The 23,165-nt window shown below is 40.7% G+C and overlaps 1 protein-coding gene across 4 annotated transcripts in view; it reads right to left on the reverse strand.

Moving 5' to 3' along the window:
- Positions 1–8,080: 8,080 nt before the first annotated feature.
- The window catches only part of AZIN1 (antizyme inhibitor 1), a 37,963-nt gene continuing 22,878 nt past the window's right edge, over positions 8,081–23,165 (reverse strand). For 2 of the 4 annotated variants that reach the window (NM_001301815.1, NM_001292055.1), the window contains 10 exons: positions 22,784–22,981; positions 21,100–21,273; positions 19,478–19,650; positions 17,749–17,883; positions 16,195–16,276; positions 14,931–15,005; positions 13,788–13,950; positions 11,323–11,438; positions 10,850–11,064; positions 9,611–10,290 (listed from right to left, as the gene is read on the reverse strand). In NM_001301815.1, the coding sequence (NP_001288744.1) occupies positions 10,179–10,290; positions 10,850–11,064; positions 11,323–11,438; positions 13,788–13,950; positions 14,931–15,005; positions 16,195–16,276; positions 17,749–17,883; positions 19,478–19,650; positions 21,100–21,273; positions 22,784–22,885 (1,347 nt within the window). In that variant the 5' untranslated portion in view covers positions 22,886–22,981 and the 3' untranslated portion in view covers positions 9,611–10,178. Of the gene's footprint in view, positions 10,291–10,849; positions 11,065–11,322; positions 11,439–13,787; positions 13,951–14,930; positions 15,006–16,194; positions 16,277–17,748; positions 17,884–19,477; positions 19,651–21,099; positions 21,274–22,783; positions 22,982–23,165 lie in introns of all 4 variants that reach the window. The other 2 variants (XM_016186303.2, XM_060196330.1) reach the window with 2 other exon arrangements.

The following is a 23,165-nucleotide window of genomic DNA, read 5'->3' on the forward strand; positions in this document are numbered from 1 at the left end:
AGGGGGAAAAGTTCCTCTGTTTTCACAGCATGTGCTGGGGGAGGTCTCCCACATCCAGCCAGAGTGAAGGCAAGCCTTGCTCTGCTAAAAATAAGTGAAACAAAAATAACGAAAAGGAAGTGCTAATTCACCCAGCCTTTCAAAATGAAGAAGTGATACCCAGAAGGGAAATACAGTTGGAAAAAAAAAAAAAGGAAGAAATGGGGAGAGCAGCAGGAAGGTGACACAGCAGAGGCCTGCCTCAGAAACATGAAGTTTCCCCTCCCCAGAGCCCCGCTCCACTAGGGAAAATAGAAAAAGGCTGGGGAGATGCCAACACCCATGTTCAGAAGCAATTACAGAAGCCAGACCTTCCACCTTCTGCACACCATAAAGAATTTTGGTCCTGGGAGGGAGGCAGATAGCATAGTGGTTATGCAAAGGGACTCTCTTGCCTGAGGCTCCAAAGTCTTAGGTTCAGTCCCCTGCACTACCATGAGCCAAAGCTGAGCAGTGCTTTGGTAATAATAATAATAATAATAGTAATTTCGGTCCATACTCCTAGAGCGACAAAGAATAGAGAAACTTCCAATGGAGGGGATGGGATATGGAACTCTGGTGATGGGAATTGTGTGGAATTATACCCCTGTTATCTTATGGCCTTGTTAATCATTATTAAATCACTAATAAAAATTTTAAAAGATGTGGTCCAGGAGGTGGTGCAGTGATAAAGTTTTGGGCTCTCAAGCATGAGGTCCTGAGTGCGATCCCCTGCAGCACATGTGCCAGAGTGATGTCTGGTTCTTTCTCTCTCCTCCTATCTTTCTCATAAATGAAATCTTTAAAAAAAAATTTAAAAAGAAATTATTTTGTTTGTTTTTGATGCCAGGGCTATCCCTGGGGTTCAGTGCCAGCACTATGAATCCACTGATCCTGGAAGTCATTTTTTCCATTTTATTTTTTCTTTCTTTTCTTTTTTATGTCTCCAGGGTTATTGCTGGGACTTGGTGCCTGCACCACAAATCCACTGCTCTTGGAGGCTACTTTTTTCACTCTTTTGTTGCCCTTGTTTTTTTTTTAATAGTCATTGTGGTTGTTATTGTTGTTATTGATGTTGTTGTTGTTGGATAGGACAAAGGAAAATGGAAAGGAAGATAAACAGATACCTGCTTCACAGCTTGTGAAGCGACCCCCCCCCCCCGCCCCTTGCAGGTGGGGAGCCATAGGCTCGAACCAGGATCCTTATGCTGGTCTTTGCACTTCGTGCCATGTGCACTTAACCCGCTGCACGACTGCCCGATCCTCCCCCCCTTCTTCTTTCTTCTGGAGAAAGACACCTGCAGCCGCGCTTCACATGAAGTTCTGAGTTTGATCTCAGGCATCACATATGACAGAATGGTGTTCTGGTTCTCTTCTATCATTGGTGAGCAAATAAATTTAGGGAGGGAGGAAGGAAGGGATGAAGGGAGGGAAGAGAGAAGGGAGAGAAAAAGAGAAAAGGGTAAAGTGGAGAACAAGGGCTGGCAAAAATAGTGCAGTTGGATAGTGCGCTGTTCTACCAGATGTTTCTTCGCCTCTGTCTCTCCGTCTGAAAGGAATCATCATGGAGTGAAGCCCCAATGACAACAGAGAGAAAAAAATCATGTGAAGAGGGAATGCAGATCAGTGAAACATTTCAAGGCCTACTGGAAAGGTGGGAAAGTGGAAGTCAAACAGGCAGTGTTTTGTGTTGGTGAATCTGTACCTTAGAAAATCAGAAGCTGGGAGTCCGGCAGTAGCGCAGCAGGCTAAGCGCACGTGACTCAAAGCACAAGGACTGGCGAGAGGATCCCCGTTCCCGGCTCCCCACCTGCAGGGGAGTCGCTTCACAGGCGGTGAAGCAGGTCTGCCGGTGTCTCTCTTTCTCTCCCCCTCTGTCTTCCCCTCCTCTATTTCTCTCTGTCCTATCCAACAACGATGACATCAATAACAACAACAATAAAACAACAAGGGCAACAAAAGGGAATTAAAAATTTTTTAAAAAGAAAACCAGAAGCCTGGGCGCTGGGTGGTGGTTCACCTGGTTGAGAGCACATGTTACAATGCACAAGGACCCAGGTTCGAGCCCCCAGCTCCCACCTGCAGACAGAAAGCTTCAAGAGTGGTGAAGTAGAACTGTAGGTCTTTCTCTCTCTCGCTCCCTTTCTATCTCCCCCTTCTCTCTTGATTTCTATCTCTATCTAATAAATAAAGACAATTAAAAAAATTAAAAAAAGAAAAAAATCAGAAGCTGGGGCCAGGTGGTGGTGCACCTGGTTGAGAGTGCATATTACAATGCACGAGGACCCAGGTTCAAACCCCTAGTCCCCACCTGCAGGGGGAAAGGTTTGTAAGTGCTGAAGTAGTGGTGCAGATGTCTCTATCTTCCCATTCCTCTCAATTTCTCTATCTCTATCGAATAAACAATAACAATAATAATCATAAAAAAGAAAATCAGAATCTTGTGGAGAAAAACAAGCAAACAACCATCTAAGACCAGCTCCAAAAACACTATGCTGGACACATCTTAGCACACAAAGACATTTACAAGAAGCCAGTTGACTGAATTCAGGATCTTTATTCAAGGCACACAAGCACACCATTGGATCTGAAAGAGCCACAGAAACGTTCTCTTGCAGGCAAACAGCTCCCCTTCACTGAGTGAAACCAACCTGCAAAGTTTATTCCTTTCTTCCTTCCAGCCAGCCAGCCAGCCAGTTCTCCCTGAATCCTCTGCTTTGTAAGTCACGACAGCCCCATGATGAGAAGCCTATGAGAAGCCTGTCCCTACCTGGCCTTCTCTGACTAGTCAGAAAGCTCCTATGCTATACATAGGTGTATCCTTGGTGGGTAGGTGACATTCCAACCTGAAGAAGTTCAAACTCCACCTGGCAAAAGCCACATTCACAGTATTGCACTTGAGGACATTCCTGCCTAAAGCAAGACCACCATCAGCCATGGCTGAGTCAATCTCTGTCTCTCATTAAATATTTTTTAAGGGAGTCAGGCGGTAGCGCAGCTGGTTATGTGAAAGTGACTCAAAGCGCAAGGACTGGCGTTAAGAATCCTGGTTCGAGCCCCCAGCTCCCCACCTATAGGGGAGTCGCTTTACAAGCAGTGAAGCAGGTCTGCAGGTGTCTATCTTTCTCTGTCTTCCTCTCCTCTATTTCTCTCTGTTCTATCCAACAACAACATCAATAACAACAATAATAACTACAACAATAAAACAACAAGGGCAACAAAAGGGAATGAATAAAATATTAAAAAAAAATATTTTTAAAGTATCTATGTTGGGGCCCAGTGGTGGAGCACCTGGTTGAGTGCTCACATTATAGTTCAAGCCCCAGTCCCCAGCTGCAGGGGGAAAGCTTCATAAGCGGTGAAGGCCTGCAGGTGTCTGTCTCTTTCCTTTTCTATCTCCCCTCCCCTCTCAATTTCTCTGTCTCTATCCAATAATAAGTAAAATAAAAATAATTTTTTTAAAAAGAAAATCTCTTAGTCCTGTGATCCAGGAGGGAGTGCAGTGGATAGAGCACTGGACTCTCAAGCATGAGGTCCCAAATTCAGTTAAATTCCCAGCAGCACATGTGCCAGTGATGCCTGGTTCTTTCTCTCCTTTCTTTCTCAATAATAAATAAAAATCTTAAAAAAAAAATTCTTAGTGCCCAGCACCACCATAAGCCAGAGCTGAGCAGTGTTCTGGTAAGCAACCACATCCTTGGAGTATCCAGTCTTCAGGCTGTAATAGCTCACACCTGGGAGCAGAGAGCTCCCTTGCTTGTCACTGTGACTATAAACCTCTGTGCGCTGAAGGATTTGCAAGGCAAAGCCATTGCTACAGGGTGTCCAGGAAAGGGAGAGTCAGGAGTTCACTCCTTCCTAAGGCTGCTCCCTACCTCCCCACCAGAAGCAGTGCAAAGGGGCACTGGTGATATTCATAAACACAAGATCAGAATGTACTTACAGATGAAACCACCAAAACAAACAAAAAAACCCCTCATAACTTGGTGGCACCTGCCGGAACACAACTGAGCAAAAGCAACCCAAGAGCGCCATCTAGTGGGAAGCGCTGCCACTGCCACCAGCTGAGGATCAGGTCTGGGGAGCATCACCCAGACACCCACAAGAGTCTTCATTAGAAAAAAGCACCTTGGGACAGGAGTAGAAAATGGTTATGCAAAGAGACTCCCATGCCCAAGGCTCCAAAGTCCCAGGCTCAACCCCCTGCACCATCATAAGCCAGAACTCTGGTAAAAAAGAAAAACACTTGGAGCTTAGTTGCTTCTGGTTCTGTGCTTGGTCCTATAGGAAGAAAGTCACTCTCACATAAAGTCATAATGTACAATACATTGTAACAAAATTCAAAGTTAGGGGCCAGGTGGTGGCTCACCTGGTTGAGTGCACATTACAATGAGCAAGGACCTGGATTCAAGTGCCCCATCCCCACTTGCAGGGGGAAAGCTTTACAAGTGGTGAGGCAGGGCTACAGGTGTCTTGTCTCTCCCCTATCACCCCTTTCCCTCTTGATTTCTGGCTGTCTCTATCCAATAAATACCAAAAAATAAAAGTAAAAAATCAAAATTCAAAGTTGAAAAAAAAATGAGGTGCAGATAGCACAAACCATAAGCCAGAGCTGACCAGTGCTCTGGTAAAAATAACTAAAAAATTGAGTGACGGGGTTGGGCAGTAGTGCAGTGGGTTAAGCACACATGGTGTGGGACCCAAGGGCCGGCATAAGGATCCTGGATTGAGCCCCCCGGCTCCCCATCTGCAGGGGGGTCACTTCACAAGCAGTGAAGTAGGTCTGCAGGTGTCTTTCTCTCCCCGTCTTCCCCTCCTCCATTTCTGTCCTAACAACATCAATAACAACTACAATAAAAAAATTGAGGGGGCTGGGTGATGGTGCACCTGGTTGAGCGCATGTTACAGTGCCCAAGGACCCTGGTTCGAGCCCCTGGTCCCCCCACCTGCAGGGGGATAGCTTCATGAGTGGTGAAGCAGGACTACAGGTGTCTAGCTCTCCCATCGCCATTTCTGACTATCTTTATCCAATAGATATAATAAAAAAAAAAAATTGAGTTACTGGGGTCAGCTGGTGCACTTGGTAGAGCAGACAAATCAAAGACCCAGGTTCAAGCCCCCAGTCCCCACTCATTACAGGCATTGTAGACCTGCTTCACCTCCTGGGTGGCTAAGTGCTCACCTTTAAGCAGCATTTCTCCACGACTCACCCTTTCCTTTGTAAGACCTTACCTAATTTTTAAGTTTCTCCCCACTTTATTATGATTTATTCCTTAAATCTAGCTTTATTAAAGTAGCATGGCATTGGTACTATAACATGGACATGTCATGTGCATTTTATAGGTCTTCATGTGATGTGGCTGAGCACATGGCTCAACTAATAGCAGAGTTGGGTCTGTAAGCCTGGGGTCCTCAGGTCAATCCCCAGCACCTTCCAGTGACATGGTAGATAAAGCAATAGGTTCTCAAGCTTGAGGTCCTGAGTTCAATCCCCAGCAGCACATGTACCAGGGTGATGTCTGGTTCTTTCTCCTTTGTAATCAGTCTTTAAATTTTAAGTCAGTATGTATTAAGTTCACTACTAAAAACTTGCCATCTATCTTATCTGGAAGATGCTTCAAGAATGTTGGTAGGGGTGGGGGTAGATAGCATAATGGTTATGCAAACAGACTCTCATGCCTGAGGCTTCGTGAAGTTCCAGGTTCAATCCCCAGCACCACCATAAGCCAGAGCTGAGTAGTGCTCTGGTAAAAAAACAAAAAAAAGTTGGAAGGATGAATTCTCTCCACCACCTTCCCAGTCAGCTCAGTTCTCAGGAGAGGTTCTCCCAGCAGATTCTGTGGCCAACACAGGTTGAACTGTTAGTTTTCCCGGGCTTTCTTTACTCACTGGATATGTAATTTATTTTAGATTTATTAAAGGAGAAAGAGGTGTGTGTGTGTGGGGGTGTAAAACAGCATCACACTGGTTCCTACAATGCTGGGGATCAAACTTGAGATCCCCTATGCTTGAGAGCTCAACACTACATCGAACTCCTGGGCTGCTTTATTTCAACCAGACCACTCACTGCTCAGCTGTACCAGAAGCTTCCTCTGCAATCACAGAGCAGAATCTTGGTTGCAGGGATCAAACTGTTGGATTAAGGACCAGCAGTGGTGCACCTGGTAGAGCATGAGGACCCAGGTTCAAGCCTTGGGTTCCAACATTGGGGGGGGGGGGGGAAAGAAGCTTCCCAGGCAGTGGAGCAGTGCTGTAGGAGTCTTTCTCCACTTCTTCCTTCCTGCCTCAATTTGTCCTTATCCCATGAATGCAAAAGTATTTTTTAAAAGACATGTACCATCTCCCAAGTAGATGCTGTTTTTCCTTGTGGTACAGGTGTCCATGGTCATGCAAGGGTAAGCTAGGTTGTCTCCCTAGATTTTGTTCTCTTCACAGTAAAGCCTGAAATATATGAATCATCTACAAAAAAACTATAGTTGGCTTTCTCCATCAGACGCAGGCACAGGCATGCATGCACAGGTAGTGGTACTGGAAATAACTGAAATGTTCATTTGGGTACATCCTTTCAGACCAGTGTTTTACAAGCAGCAGCAAGAGTGCTGGGTTTATGTACGATGTCCTGAGTTTGATCCCAGACACTGCATGTGCCAGTAATTCTGTCTCCTACCATGAATATACAAATAAATCATTGAGAGAGCTTCAATAATTAAAAGACCTCTATTTCCAACAGCTTGGGAGACAACTCAGTTAAGGGACTCTCTTGCCAGAGGTTCCTAGTTTGAGCCCCGGTACTTGTACCAGTAAGGGAAGAAGTAGAAAGAGGAAGACATGTAGTAATCAAACCCGGGACACTCATGCAATCTAAAATAGATGTTTGTTAAATTTTAGTTGTAGCAATGAAAGCTCAGCATGCAGTTTATCTGTTCCCCCAAGTTAAAGGGTTATTGGTATTAAGTGTGCCAGTCCACAACAATTATTTTTAAAAACCCAATTTACTTGAGACAGACTGGATTATACTGAGCCCAGGACTTAGAAGTCACACTTACTTCTGAAGGTAGGTGTTGGTAGTGACTCAAAAGGCTCACTGATGGGCCTCTCAATTATATAGGCAAATAGAAGGAACTAGCTAAGTCATGGCATAAACTCACCTATTTGGCTGCTAAGAACTTAAGACTCAAACACTGTTCCAAGCACTCTACACCTGCTACTTCCTTATAGTTAACTTTTATTTATTCCCTTTTGTTGCCCTTGTTTTATCGTTATTGATGTTGTTGGACAGGACAGAAAGTGGAGGGGAGGGGGAGAGAGGGAGAGATACCAGCAAAAAAAAAAAAAAAAAAAAAGTGGAGGGGGAAGACAGAGGGGGAAAGATTAAGACACCCACAGACCTGCTTCACCGCTTGTAAAGGACACCCCCCCCCCCCGCAGGTGGGGAGCCAGGGGCTCAAACTGGGATGCTTACGCTGATCCATGTACTTTGCACCACCTGCACTTAACCCACTCTGCTACCACCTGACTCCCCATTGAAATTCTTAGTAATGCTTCCTCTGAAGAAAGATTAAGACAGGAGCAGGATAGCCAGCTAGCCACTACTGTGTCCAAAGAGCTAAGTTTGATTTTCATTATGCGCTTCAGAACCTACCCATAAGAACCCAATTCTCAACGTTCCATACGAAGAACCAGGAAAATTCCATGTCAAAACGTTAACCATTTTCTTTAAAGCCTTACTATACCGCCACAGGTCTGACGACCAGCATCATGCATGTATTGGTCATGTACTCACATGCATCCTAGTGTTTAACAGGGTGGCTGTTTAACTTCGCCTGCTCACTGGAATGGATCAGTGTCAAGTCCTACTTGGAAGCTATAAATTCATGTTCCTAAGAGGCTGATGAAATAATGTCCAGGAAATGTTCCCTAAAACATCTTGGTTTAATGTTATTGTTTCAATATGCAGTACCTAGCATTTTATTAGATGTTATTTCTAGGAATCCTGAAAATTCATGCAATGCTGATACATAAGATTTCAACTGTCATCACAGAAGCCAAAGTAAAACATGAATTGAGACATTTCATCTCTGTATTCAGAATCACACACGTTACCTTTACAGTTCATTTTTTACTATATAGAAATCATTTGGGTTTTATATTTTCAATTAGGTTCTGAACTGAGGTTACATTATAAAAAAAATTATTACATTAATTCAGTACTCTTCAGCATATCAATTTTAAATACATAGGTTCAAACTTCAAATACAATACAGACATTTAAAAGATGCCATACCAGCCACAGGTGACTTTTGCAATTCTGAGCTGTTAAAATACATTAACAGTTCTCCTGTAGAAATGGCAAAATCAACATGCCACAAAGCTCAAAGCTGTACCTTGTTCTCAAAGTGTTTGGCATTTTTGGACCACAAAGCTCATGTAAGGAAGGTCAGGAACAGTTCTTTCCTAATTTAAAAAAAGTTGCATGGTAGCTTGGAATTTTGCATAAAACCTCTTACACCTTGGGCAAAGACCAAGGATACTATTAGATGAAAATGAATTGGATTATTATTGTTTCATTAACAGGACCCATGAAATCCAAATGGGCACTGATCAAATCAAAAATTATTAAGCACCTACTGGTTTAAAGAGACTGAAATCTATTAGAGACTCATGATCAATTTCTTTCTACCTTGAAATCAAGGTGTAAAAACCAGTTTTTTAAGTGCATTCCAAACTTCTCTTATGTAGCACAGGTAGAATTTTCTGTCCATTGGCACCAAAGTGAAGTCACATTTCCTCTTGTGGGACAGAAATTCCACATCTGAACATAGGATAAGTTTGGAAAAAATGACTCCTGTTTTCTTATCACTATTATGATTGCGATCTAGGATCACTAACTACTAGCAGTGAGCACAGGTTCCCTGCAACATCACAGTCTAATGATGCTAACTCACTTCCTCCAATCACAAGCATTTTGTATGGAAAGTTAAGCAAATAGTAATTAAGAAACTGAATGGGTAGCTAAGATAAAAACAAATCCCTAGGTTTGAGATCACTATAATGAAGAAACTGAAGATAGGTAGGTGTGCTTTATTCCAACCCCTAACAACTCTGAGTTTAAATTATCACACTCCGTGCAAATGAGCAGCAGGTTTCTGGATTAGATGTAGCCCTTCTGCAGTTTTCTGCAATTTATTCCCCTCCCCCCAAGTTTATTCAAAGCATTAATTTAATAGAATCTTCCATTTCAGCTGAAAGACTTGTGATTCAAGAATTTACTAATGTACTCTATGCATTCTATCTATACAGAAACACCTATTATTACAATTGGCTTATGCAGGATTAACAGTTTTGGTGTTAAAATTGTTAAACATCAATCATGCTTACTGCACATCAACTCTCCAATGAATCTGAACTTCACAATGATCTACCAGAAATATCTTAAATTACTTATTAAATAACTGAAAAATGTACTGAGCCAAACAAAACCTAGATGGGCTATATAAAGGAAAATAACCTTCAAAACAGTTCACATACACATCTATTTCAAAACTAACTTTACTAGCTAGCCCCTTTCCCAAAATTTTAGCCTGAAAAACAGTAAAATCTACATAAAATTTTATTGCAATCATACAAGGGTTACATTAGGTCAAATACAACAAATACTATGATGCAATTTTACATTTATTAAACTACAGTTCAAAGCACAAATTTACACATTCTAAATACACTAAACGTATCTAATGAAGTCACAATGGTCTTTCACTGACATGTTATATCTGGGTGAAAGACATTAATTTTTACAAGACTTTTTAACACGAATCCTTAGTATAAAAACTGTACTTGTATGTAAACGGTTGAATGGGGAACCCACTTAATGGGCTTCCATCTCCACTAAGTCATCCATTTTGTTGCATATTTTATTTTAAATGCTTAAGGGGTTGGACAAACTGTTAAATTTTAAATCTGAATACATTATCTAGATAGATCTCCCAATTATTCCCAATGAGTTATGATAAAAGCTGATTTTGTCTGGTCCCAAATAGTAATTACTAAGTTTTTGTTTCCAAGAGAATAAAATAAAATTGTTTAGATTTTTTTTCACATTGGAATGTAGACCAGACAAGCTTAATCTGCAACTCCAGATCTAAAGAAGTGTTAATGCCTGTTTAAGCTTCAGTGGTAAAGCTGTCTTCCTGGCTCAGCTGAATGCAAGAAGGCACAAAGAAAAAGTTCTTCATCATTGTGTCTGAAGTAATTCCAGCATCTTGCATCTCATACCTACAAAGAATAAATCGCATAATCCTGAATTTAAATACAAAGGACATAGTGGACAATAAAATAACTAGTGTTTCAATGATCCTTAAAAGATAATCGTTTTATCTGAATGCATAGAAACCATGCATTCACTAAGGAAAAGGCCATTATTTTACTATATTGATATATACTTTCGTTTTAATTTGATAAGAGATAAATTGACAGGGGAAGCTTTGGGGCCGGGTGGTGGCGCATCTGGTGGAGCACATGTTACAATGTGCAAGGACCCGGTCCCCACCTGCAAGGGGAAAGCTTCACGAGTGGTGATGCAGTGCTGCAGTTGTATCTCTTCCTCTCCCTCCCTCTTCCCTCTTGATTTCTGGCTGTCTCTATCCAATAAATAAAGATAAAAAATTAAAAAAAAAAAAAAGAAAGAAATGGGAAGCTTTACAGCTCATGAAGCTTTCCTCCTGCAGGCAACGAGTAAGGAGTTGAACCTGGGTGGGCATATAGTGAAGTGTGCTTAGTGTGCTACAGCCTAGGCCCTAGCTGATCTTTTTAGAAACAAAGCAAAACACCTTACCAATCACTGAATGACATCATGTAATAAATAGTTGGCCTCTGAAAATCATTAAAAGCAGATGGCTCATGGAAAGAATCTGCTCCCATGTTATCAAAGATAAGCCAATCTCCCACATTCAGCTCAGGAAGAAGACAATTTTCCACAATTTGATCAAGCTCATCACAGGATGGACCCCAAAGGCTGCTTGTAAACAGAGGCTCATCTTCCTTGTATTTCTGAAGCAAAAAGAACAAAACACTCAGTTCTTCCAATTACTCACTTTGCTAGTGGGTAGGGGTACCTTTCACTCTAACTCAGTGTACTCGCAGAAAAAGTCCTATCTAAACCCAGGGGCAGTGCTGTCCCCTAACTGCATCTGAGGCAGTCTGCTACAGAGAGGAGAGGGCTGCAAATCCTGAAAAGGGCATTGGTCTTAGCCACCCTAACAACAAAAACCCCAAACTTAGCTTGTGGATATTTATATTAAGACTTGCCTTGTGAACCTCTGGAATGGTATTTAAGTCCTCAGACAGTTTACTTGCAAAAGAACCATAAACACCATCGTTCATATAATACACGAAGGCTGGTTCATCACTTCCGGTTTTTTCTACTGAAACAAAACAGGGAAAGCAAAGATGAATGCATAGTCAAAGGACAGTTTTCAAGTACTTTAGTATTTACAGATGTCATGTAGTTATTAAATTTCAAAATATTAAAACTTATGAACACTGATCTATACTTAGCACCTAAAACTACTAACTAAAGACACTTCACAAGACAACCAATAAAGACTAAGGAAGATGTTCTAATTTACACCATCACCGAACAAATGCAAGTTAAAACTACAATAAGCTACCCACACACACACTAAACAAAACTAAAATAAAAACCTGAAAGGCCAAGTCAGTAAAGGTGGGGCATCTAGCACTTGCACAAGCATGTCCCAAGTGCAAGGGTAAAAAGTTCCACCAATTTGAAGACATGTATTTTACAACTAGCAAACCTATTCTTACTTTGCCCTAAGCCCAATTTTTAAAATTTGTGATGAATAGTGATCTCCAGGGTAAAGTTCTACACTATACCCACCACCAAGGTTCTGTGGGGTTAAAGACAAACTACTAGATGATTTCATCCATGTGTAATCTAGAACTGAAACACATGAACTTACACAACAAAAACAGAAGCAGTCTCTTAAGACTTTGTGACTTCCAGGGTGGTTACTTGTTTTCTAACTAGTAATTTAAAAATTGCCTTAAGATTTATAAAAGAATATTTGTAGTAGTTTTGTTTGTAATAGCTCACTATTGTGTTTTTATTCTATTTATTTATTTATTTATTGGATAGTCAAAAATTGAGAGGGTTGGGGAGATAGAAGGAGACAGACACCTGCAACACTGCTTCACCACATGCAGAGCTTTCCCCCAGGGGCTCAAACCTGGGTCCTTGCACATTGTAACATATGCGCTCAACCAGATGTGTCACAGCACCAGCCCCATAGCTCACTATTGTAAACAAGCAAACAGCAATATACTCATACACTAGAAATCTTAGTGAACAATAAACATGGAACAAAATGGTTTAGACATTATACTAAGCCATTTTGAAGAGTATATACTATTGGATTATCAGAAGCCACGTCTTTCCTGTTTTACAAAGGTCATTTATTATATAAACTAGCAATGCTCAGTCAATGGTGTGTTGCTCTTTTTGCTCTATAACCCTTTGCCATCTTTCAATGAGCTTCTTAATTTCTTATTCGTAGATGGACCTATCTCTATCGATGAAAATCAAATCAAGGTGCTAATTTACAGCGTCGTCTGCATTGAACATTATACCATGCACGGAATCTGAAGAGATCAAGTGATGTCCGACAGGGCGTGGTTGGGTATGATGGGTGGTAACACATCCCATCCAAGCTCTAATTATTTTTTAACCGCTCCACCAGGTATTGCTGTGACTTGGTACTAGCATTACCATGCAACTGCATGGCCCCTCCAGTAATTTTTAACACATGATCAAGTGTATTGTGGTTTCTTGTTGATGGAACACAACTCTTTTTACAATTTAACAAGCTCTATTCATTTCTGGATGGTGGATTCTGTTCTAATGTCCGATTTTCAATAGTATACATTTGGACTGACTGGTTCCTTGGCAGGCACTTAGGAAAAAAAAAAAAAGGAACAACTTTAAAATCCCACACTGAAAGCATGACCTTCACCTGATGAGTGTCTGCCTTTGATGTCGCTTGAGGTGAATCTCCACCTACTGTAAACAATCCACTTCCTATCCTATCAGCGTTTGAAAAGGACCCATTTTCTTCACGTCTCGCGAGCACATTGCAGATGCTTATATGCACCATCAAATGAACTTTTAATTTGTGAGGAACCCAAATGTCAAGCTGGCTTAAATATTCCTGGTCCTTCAAGTCATCATGGGCGTTGAGTGATGGATGTTCAGTTTTTGTAGTCTCTCATGTACAGGGATTTGACTTGGGCTGATGTGTTTATGTTGTCATTGACCTCAGTGGGCCTTCCTGACTGAGGATTGTTGTTGAGATTGAGATCACCAGTTTGGAGCCTTCAGGAACCATCATTGGCACTGATGTTCTAATATAACAGCACTGTCACGGCACACAACTTTTCATAAGCTTAATGTGAATCCTTCTCTTTATGGAAACAAGACAGTCAAATATGGCAAAAATGCAGTTTGGTCCTCTGTTTTCAAACTGTAAAAACTCAAGCATATCGCTCAATTTCATTTCCTTAAAGAGTCAAGTAAGAACTGCCAGTTGTCAAATGACACAGCAGCAAATGACTAATTCTTTCAAAATCAAACTAGCACCAACCGTTGCAAAAAATGTAATGACTTTTCCGACAATCCAATGTATTTCATGATATCTACATATATAATATAAATTGGAATTGTCTCAAAGGCAACTAAACTACAAACTTTAACTTACCTCCAGAGGAAAATTTATTGTTCTCAACAACTTTCTTTGCAATGATATTAACTGCAAGTGTAAATGCAGAAGACACATAATAGCTTCCAGGCTCTGAAATTATCTTAATGCCAGATCCTTCAGGAAAGTAGATATCCAACAAAGGGCTGATAACATGATTAACCTAAAGATTTGAAGCGACACATTAGATTTTAATATCGTATTAGACAATTTAAACATCAAAAAAAAAAAATTGCAGTTCCAATTACTGACCATGAAAGTTACTTAGCAGTCATCTTCAAATAAGAGACCCACGTTTTTACATATGTGAAACAAAGAGAGGGAGAGAGACAAAGACCCCGTAACACTGCTCCTCTGCCCTTTTAAGTCCAGGTCTTCATGTAGCCAACAGGTGTGCTCTACTGGATGAGCTGCTGCCCTTTCAATTTGTCAAGTTTATGAAGATGACATTAAGCTTTTTGATAATACTGTCCCGGGGCCAGGCAGTGGCGCACCTAGTTAAGTGCACATGTTTCGGTGTGCAAGGACCCAGGTTCACGTCCCTGGGACTCACCTGCAGGGGGAAAGCCTCTCGAGTAGTAAAGCACAACTCCAAGTGTCTGTCACCTCTTCTCTATCTCCCCCTCCACTCTCCATTTATCTAATAATTAATTAAAATATAAAAAACAAATATCTAAAAGAGAATACTTTTAAAAAGATAAAAATAAATACTATTGTCCCCAATGGCAAATATCTAGTGACTAAAGTTGTCTTTATACTTTCAACAGTAACAAAATGGCAAAGTTTCAAGTCAGTATCTAGCTATTATTGAAATCTTGATGTCAGAATTTAAAATTTTTAAATTGAATTTTGGAAGTTAGGGCAGGTAGATGAAATAATATACTAGTTATCCAAATGACTTTCATGCTGGGAGGCTCCCCAGTTCAAGACCTGGCACCACCATAAACAAGGGTTGAGCAGTGCACTGGTTATTTATAAATAAAAATAAGCCTGGTCTTCTCACTGTTTATTTCCCTGGAGTAAAATATCTTATGGCAAGCTTTAGTTTCTGTCACTGTAAAACCCTATTCTATAACCCTATACTTAATAAGTAGCAAAGAATGAGAGTGGATTACAGCATGTCCATCCAATAAACAACCTTACCTCTTCCAGTTGAAATTCAGTTCCTGTGAAGCCCCCACCAATGTCTAACATGTTCATTGTGAAGCCAAATTCTCCCTGGAGATGAAACAAGTTCACAAGTTTCCACATTACAACAGGTAAAGAAATTTAAAGCAAACAAAAAAACTCCTGAGCAAGGAATTAAATCTCTATTATGACATTTAGTAGTTTCTTTTTTGCTTGTTTCAAAGTAACAGAAACAACCTAGTTCCATTTTATGTCTCCCTGATGGCTATACTATCTTGCAGAGATTCAAATAAATTACTACTTCATCTCTTTAACCACTTAAAAAATTGTAATGGAACTCTAAATACTTACATTAATAAAAATGTGTGTGGTATAATTAGTGTGCTACACACATAGGAAAAATAATGCAGGGCTGGGTGGTAGCACATATTAAACCACATATCACAAAGCACAAGGAATGGGGTTCAAGTCCTTGTTCCCCACCTGCAGGGGGGAGAGGCTTCACAAGCAGTGAGGCAGGTCTGCAGGCTTCTGTGCCTTCTTTAAGAATTTTTATTTATTTATTTCTCTCTCTCTCTTTTTTTTTCGTCCAGGGTTATTGCTGGGCTCGGTGCCTGCACCATGAATCCATGGCTCCTGGAGGCCATTTTTCCCCCTTTTTGTTGCCCTAGTTGTTGCAGCCTCGTTGCGGTTATTATTGCCATTGTTGATGTTGCTTTGTTGTTGGATAGGACAGAGAGAAATGGAGAGAGGAGGGGAAGACAGAGAGAGAGGGGAGAGAAAGATAGACACCTGCAGACCTGCTTCACCGCCCGTGAAGTGACTCCCCTGCAGGTGGGGAGCCGGGGGCTCGAACCAGGATCCTTACGCCGGTCCCTGCGCTTTGTGCCACGTGCGCTTAACCCACTGCGCCACCGCCCGACTCCCAAGAATTTTTATTTATTATAGGAGAGAGACAGAGAAATTGGGGGGAGGGGGGAAAGAGAGGGAGACAGACAGATACCTGCAGCCTTTGTGAAGTTTTCCACCTGCAGTGTGTGTACTCAACGAGGTGCACTACCCTCTTAGGCCCCTCTGTCTATTTCCCTCTCTCAATTTCTCTCTGTCCTATCTAATAAAAATTAGAAGGGAAAGGAGGAAAAGGAAAGACCACCGGGACTTGCAGTGCTAGCACCAAGCCCCAGCAATAACCCTGGTGGCAATAAAAAAAGAAGAGAGATCTTAGTCTTAAATCACATCCTGGCTTAAAGTAACAAAGTAATATAAGGGGAAAACTTACAGCCATGTCAAACACACAGCGAGCATCAGAAAGTGCATGTACATATACTTGAGATTCTTTGCAAGCACTTGAAACATGAAATCTAAAAAAAAAAAAAAAGTATTAAGTGTAAAGTAACGTGAAGTTCTAGAGGGCCTTCATCTAATTACTTTCAATTATTATTCATTTTGACACATTAAGTTCTCACATTACAAAATACTTAAGGTTAAAAGCACTAGTTAAAATTTAAGTATTCAGGTTGTAATACCAGCCTTTTTTAAAAAAATTTTTTATATTTATTTTATTTATTTATTCCCTTTTGTTGCCCTTGTTGTTTTATTGTTGTAGTTATTATTGTTGTTGTCGTTGTTGGATAGGACAGAGAGAAATGGAGAGAGGGAGGGGAAGACAGAGAGGAGGAGAGAAAGATAGACACCTGCAGACCTGCTTCACCGCCTGTGAAGTGACTCCCCTGCAGGTGGGGAGCCGGGGTTCGAACCGGGATCCTTATGCTGGTCCTTGTGCTTTGCGCCACCTGCGCTTAGCCCGCTACACTACCGCCCGACTCCCTACCAGCCCTTTTTTTACCAAAAAAAAAAAGTGTTTGGATAATGGTATAATTTTATAACCAATGTAAGAATAAACTACAAATAATGCTTTATATTTACTTGATACTTAGCCACCACCAGTATGCCACAAAATCATAATTTTATCTAACAATATAATTAAGGCGGCTATTGGGAAAAGAAATACAAATCAAATTCAGGTGCATTATACAGGGTGATTTAGTAGCACTTACCAAAATAGAAGTGTTTAAATTAATTGAGGGCGGTGGACATAGCATAATAGTTATGCAGAAAGATATTCTTGCATAACTATTCTTGCTCCAAAGCCTCAGGTATAATCAATCTCCTGCACCACCATCAGCCACAGATGGGGGCAGTGCTCTGGCAGGAGGGGGTGGGGGAGAAGGTAGCTGAAATGCTAACTCACAAATAGCAATACTGTCACCCATGCAGGAATTAAATTTAATAGAATTAAAAAATGTGTATCTATTAATAATTTAAATAGAAAGTTAAGACTCGTGGATCTCATGATGAAACTTGCAACAAACACCTTTACAAAATTTGAGTTTTTTGCATAGAAACTCCAAATGTGTGTCTCTGATCACAATTCCAAAACTATTAAGCTTCTAGGTCTTTGTTTCCTCAAATACACATCAAGAGAGCGAGACAAGAATTATCAGAGTGGTCTGGGAGATGGCACAGTGGATGATAAAGCACTGGCCTCTCAAGCATGAGGTCCTAATTCAATCCCAACAGCATCTGGCTCTGCTCTCTCCTCATATATTTCAAATAAATAAAATCTTTTAAAACATTGAGAGAAAAATGGCTTTCATTCCATTTGAAAGTAATTTAACTTAATCAGATGTACTATTTCCTTCTTTACTGGGGAAGGTAAAGGTACAAAAGGTATGAAGAATAAAGCCTGGATTGAGGGAATAGCATTTTTATGCCTGTGGCACGGACTAGAAAAACAGTCCATCACCATAATGAAGTGTAAACCAATACTCACTTAACTCCAATAATTTGGACATCAAGTTCCTTAGCACATTCCAACAGATGCCTACAGTTCTTCAGGGAAGTGCCAAACTTCATGTTACCCTCTTCACCGCCAATATTGTCTTCTGTTGCAATATGTAGTAAGACCCTAAGAGAAGGGGAAGATGATTGGGGCAGAGTTGGTTTACATCATCATCAGCACATGTGAAGCCAGAAGGTTGTAGGAAGTGTGTTGATTATGTTGCCAGTGCTCCCAATCCAGCGGCGGATGAATCAAGTGAACCTAATGAAAAACAATCCTGTATAGAGAGAAAACTAGCAATTAGGGCCTAAAGCATGAAGCTTACACGGAAGGAAATATGGAAAAAGCAGGAAGTTAAGATTCTCTTGTAGCAGCAAGAGTTGGTTGGGTTCTGTAATGAAAGACATTACTTTCAAATGAAGTCCACCAGTCCATAAATCCACCTAGAAAGACTAAATTGAATAGCAATGCCATCATTATCTTTCATTTAAAAAAAAAAATCTGGGCTTTAAATGTTTCAGATGTCCAAAATTGTTCTTGCTAACTAATCTTCAGTCATTTATTCTGCACATTCCATTAATCCCTTATAACAAAAAATGGTAGTTGTTATCTTAAATTGGTCTTTTTTAGACCAAATTTTCTTGTTATTTCCCAAGATTAGGAACATTAGATCTTTATGAAATTATAAATTACTAAAAACTACAACTATATAAATGCTGTCTGCAAAGCCATTTCCCCAAGAAAGTCCTAATGAACAAAGGATGTAATAAGAGGAGCTAAGACTTATAAAAACAATGCTACCTCCAGGCAGGGATGTATGATTCACTTTACATGAAGTGATGCAGAGTTTATTTTCAGGTTATAGACATTTCCCCTTATGATTTGGAATTAACCCACAAACAAAAGATTTACATAGAAATCAAAGACAAGAACACTGTAACAATCACTAAAGAAACTATAGACAATTATATATGACATTTTCATCTATATAACATGACAAATACTCTTAGTGAGCAAATCGTTTTTTATTAAGGAGCTTTTAGAATATTTGACTGTCTTCCTGACACAGTAGCCACAGGATTATTTCTGCCTCAAATTTCTTGTTTTATCAAAAAAGTATTTAGGGACCGGAAGACAGCTCAGCAGGGAGAGTATAAACCACACTGTGTGTGAGGTCCTGCTTTTGACTCCCAGCACCACATAGAAACTCCATGGGCAGCATGAGAGGAGATCTAAAGATTGTAGAGCCATGGAATGAAAAAAATTGGAGGCAGAAGTCAACTCAGTCCTATGTATACGGTGCTGGGCTCACTTCCAACAGTCACAGAATTTCCCTCCTTTGTTAATTATAAACTCTTATGGCTTGATCTTTCAAGGTTGTACCATTCTATAGAGTTAAAGTGTAAGAGACCATAGCAATGAAGCTTCCCTAGCACACAGTATGCCCTGAGGAAGTATAGAGAACTTGATCCTTAACTATCTGCCCCTGACCTAGACTTAGCACATCCTGCTCCCATCATGACAAATATCTAAGAGTTAATGTCATTATGAAAATATAGCTGTGGCCATAATTTGATTATCCCAACAAAATTTTCTTCCTTAAAAGACTAAATTACTGCCCTACTAATGTTTGTTACTACACATTACTGTCTCCTCGTATGAAGATAAGCCCAATCCCCCAGCAATAGAATAGTGGCCCCATGTACAGTTTTACACTTACTTGGCATTTGGGTGATTACGTGCAATTTTCTTCAGTTCAATTTCATTGTCACATGTCATGATATTCACTCCAGCTTTTGCTGCATACTTTATCTGAGATACTTGCTTGCAAGGACTTATGTAAATAATGTTTTCTGGAGATACACCCAATTCTTGCACTAATGCCATCTCAGTCTGCAAAAATAAATTGTAGTACCAGTTAAAAAGCAAATCTAAGGGGCCGGGTGGTGGTATACCTGGTTAAGCACACACATTACAGTGCTCAAGGTTCTAGGTTCGAGCCCCTGGTCCTGCCCTGCAGAAGGGAAGTTTGACAAGTAAAGCAGGACTGCAGGTGTCTCTCTCCCTATCTCCTCCTCCCTGTCTCAATTTCTGTCTATATCCAATAATTATATATAGATATATATGGGGTGGGGGAGAGCACAAGCACACGCAAACCTAGATTTAAAAAAAAAAAATGCCACCAGCGTTACTGCTGGGGCTTGGTGTCTGCATAGCGGGACACCACAGGTGGCAGCACCCCCCCCCCATTTTTTTACATGGTAGGACAAAGAAACTGAGAGGGGGAAAAGACGGGGGGAGACCCTCTCAAATAGTGATCTCTGCACTCAACAGGGCACGCATGACCACCCTGTCTCCCTCCCCCACTTTTTAATAATTACTATTGTCTTATACATTACAATTTTATCAAATTCAAAGCATTACATTACATTAGAATGACAGGGTCTATGGATGAGATGGCTTTCTCTATCTAAAAACTAAGTGGAGTCTACCAGAGCCGTGAATCAAGTGCAGTGCTCTAGTACTAGTAGTTGCTGGTGCTCCCCCTCACAAAAAGGTGAGATTAAACCTGATGACAAAATGCTCATTCAGTCCATAGTCTAGCAATGTTTACAATACTGTGCTGAAAACTAACAAAAATCTCAATTATATTTCACTATCTTCATAAATAAATTTGCTTTAGCTAGTTTTTGTCTCAGAAAGGAAAGGTTGAAATAACTAAATAAGAACGACCGGTTCAGAGCTTCTAATCTTACTTTAGTTTCTGCCTCAGAATGAGTAAAGGACAGGCTCAGTGGTAGAGCAACTGTGTTCTGTGTGTGTCTCTCTGGGTTTGATCAGACACCAAAGAGCAAAAGACAACATCAGCACTTCAGATGGTGGAGTAGAGCACTGATGCCACTCACTGCAAATAAATGTTCTGGCCAGGTGAGACAGTGGATAAATTGTTGGACTATAAACCATCATGTCCCAAGTTCACACACAGGCAGCATATGTGCCAGATATGCTTTGGTTCTCTCTCCTACTGCTATCTTTGTGCAGGGGACAGCTCAGTGACAAAGCACACACTCTCTGCCTGCCCATAATGAGGGCCTGATTTTGATCCCAGACACAACACAGGGGTTGTTGGAGAGATCACTGTGTTTCAAAGCCTCGCCTCAACGAAACTTTCCTTTCATTGGTACACTCTGTAAAGTCTGCCAATTCACACAACTTTAGAAGCCCATCCAAAAGTCAAAACTTTCCTGCAAATTTCTCCCTACTGCTACTGGCATAACACCAAAGTTAACGGTGATGTTTTAAATGTTTCGACTTAATAAGCAAACAGTGAAAAATACTTACTTTATTGGAACAAGCAAATCCAGTTCCAAGAGCTCCCAAAATCTCAAGCACAGCTGGAGTAGAGTTGCACTTTACTGTGTAGAATGGCTTGATCTGGGCCACTACATTCTGCCACTGACTGTGCTTCTTCACTATCTTCCCAAGATCTCCCACAAAAAATGCATTTTTCCCTGTCTTAAGGTCAAGGGGGCAGGGGAGGGGGAGAAGAAGAGCTATTAAATGTAGAGTCTTTTGGAGGTAGGAAAAAACATTTTCTCCTTCACAAATGAGTCAAGACACACACATATAGTACTATATCTAAGGCCTGTTAGTTACTAAGCCAGGGGGAGGGCAAACAATAAGAATCAGAAACACACTGTTTCTTTCAAATTTGATTTCTCATTGTTGTGCTGTTTTTTGAAAAGTCCCCATTATGTCAACTAGAATAAATTTGTTCTTTTGAGAATCACCAAGAAAAATTCCTCCCATACTTTGGCTAAATGTTTCTGTGGAATAATTTAGACTGTATGATAAGAATGGATAAAATATTCAAGGACCTCAGTTGATCTAGGAGTTACAAAAGTGACTATGAGGTCACCATACTTGTACTAGTAACTGTAGAAAGGTCTGACTTTAGAACAGATTGAACATTATGATAAGTATCACCCCACCCCCAACCTTCTAAACATTTTGATGTGAGGAAAAATGAGATTGGGGGAGTTAGGTGGTGGCGCACCTCGTTGAGCACACACAACAGTGTGTAAGGACCCAGGTTCAAGCCCCTGGTCCCCATCTGCTGGGGGAAGCTACATAAGCAGTACAATAGTTCTGCAGTTCCTCTCCCTATAATTACGACAGAAATAAAGGGGGGACCCCTGGGGTACAGGGAAATTTGAACATGTCGGTAAATGTCAATAAAAGGGGGAAAGTTTTTTGAGATCCTATTACTGAATATCAGTAACATGGGAAGTATACTTCAATAAATTTGGGCAACATAAGAAACGGACTCCTATCAAGAACAAAATCTACCAGCTAGGCAATTAACAACAACAAAACAAACAAACAAAAACCAAGTGATAGGCAGATGGTACAGTGGCTAAAGCACTGAAGTCCAAATAAAGCATGAAATGGGTCCAAGTTTGATCCTTGGCATCACATGCACCATGATGCCCTTATCGGTTTCATAAGTAACTTTTAAAAAAGTGAACTACAAAGAAAACCTCATCACTGCTTAAGAAAAGCAGACAATGCCAGGTTAAGACAATCAGAAAAGCCCTGTAAATTAAGTACCAATGCCTTAGGATTTAGAAATTCCTGGGGCCAGGCAGTAGCGCACATGGTGCAACGTATTAAGAACTGGTGCGAAAATTCCAGCAGTTCAATCCCCCCAGCTCCCCACCTGTTGGAGGGTTGCTTTACAAGTGGTGAAGCAGGTCTGCAAGTGTCTATCTTTCTTTCCCCTTCTGTCTTCCCCATCTCTCTCAATTTCTCTGTCCTATCCAACAATGGCAATCACAACAATGGGGGGAAGAGAGGAGGGAAGATGGCCTCCAGGAGCAGTGGAGGCCCAGCAATAATCCTGGAGGCAAAAAAAATAAATAAATAAAAAGTATTTAGAAAATGCATAAAGATGGAGGGCGGGTGTGTGTGGGGGGAAGAATACATAAAGACTAAGTTCCAGGGATCCGGAACACGGAGAGCTTACCAGGGTATGTTCATAAACATAGTTATCAATAACATTTCCAAGGTTTGTTCCTTCATCCAAGAGGCCAACGGAGTAGTTTGCATCGTCAATAAATCCTTTCATCTCAGCCGTATTCCACAAAGCCGAAAGTCATAAACCAGGAAAAACAAGAGACGGGCCACCAAGCCTTATGTCTGGGTCCTTAGAATATGCAACAAACTGTCAAAACAGAAGTAACATCAAAGTCTGTATTGTTTAACTGCATAGAAGAGTTATTAATGACAATGTAACAAGGACCTAATTTGGTCAGAAATCTGATTATTCAATGCCATCGGAAGCATGTTGGACACCAAGCATGGAATCCTAGTTTGATCCCTGGCAATGCATGTGTTCCAGAGTGATG

The sequence above is a fragment of the Erinaceus europaeus genome, chromosome 1 (genome assembly GCF_950295315.1).
Source record: "Erinaceus europaeus chromosome 1, mEriEur2.1, whole genome shotgun sequence".
In the NCBI taxonomy this organism is placed as follows: Eukaryota; Metazoa; Chordata; class Mammalia; order Eulipotyphla; family Erinaceidae; genus Erinaceus; species Erinaceus europaeus.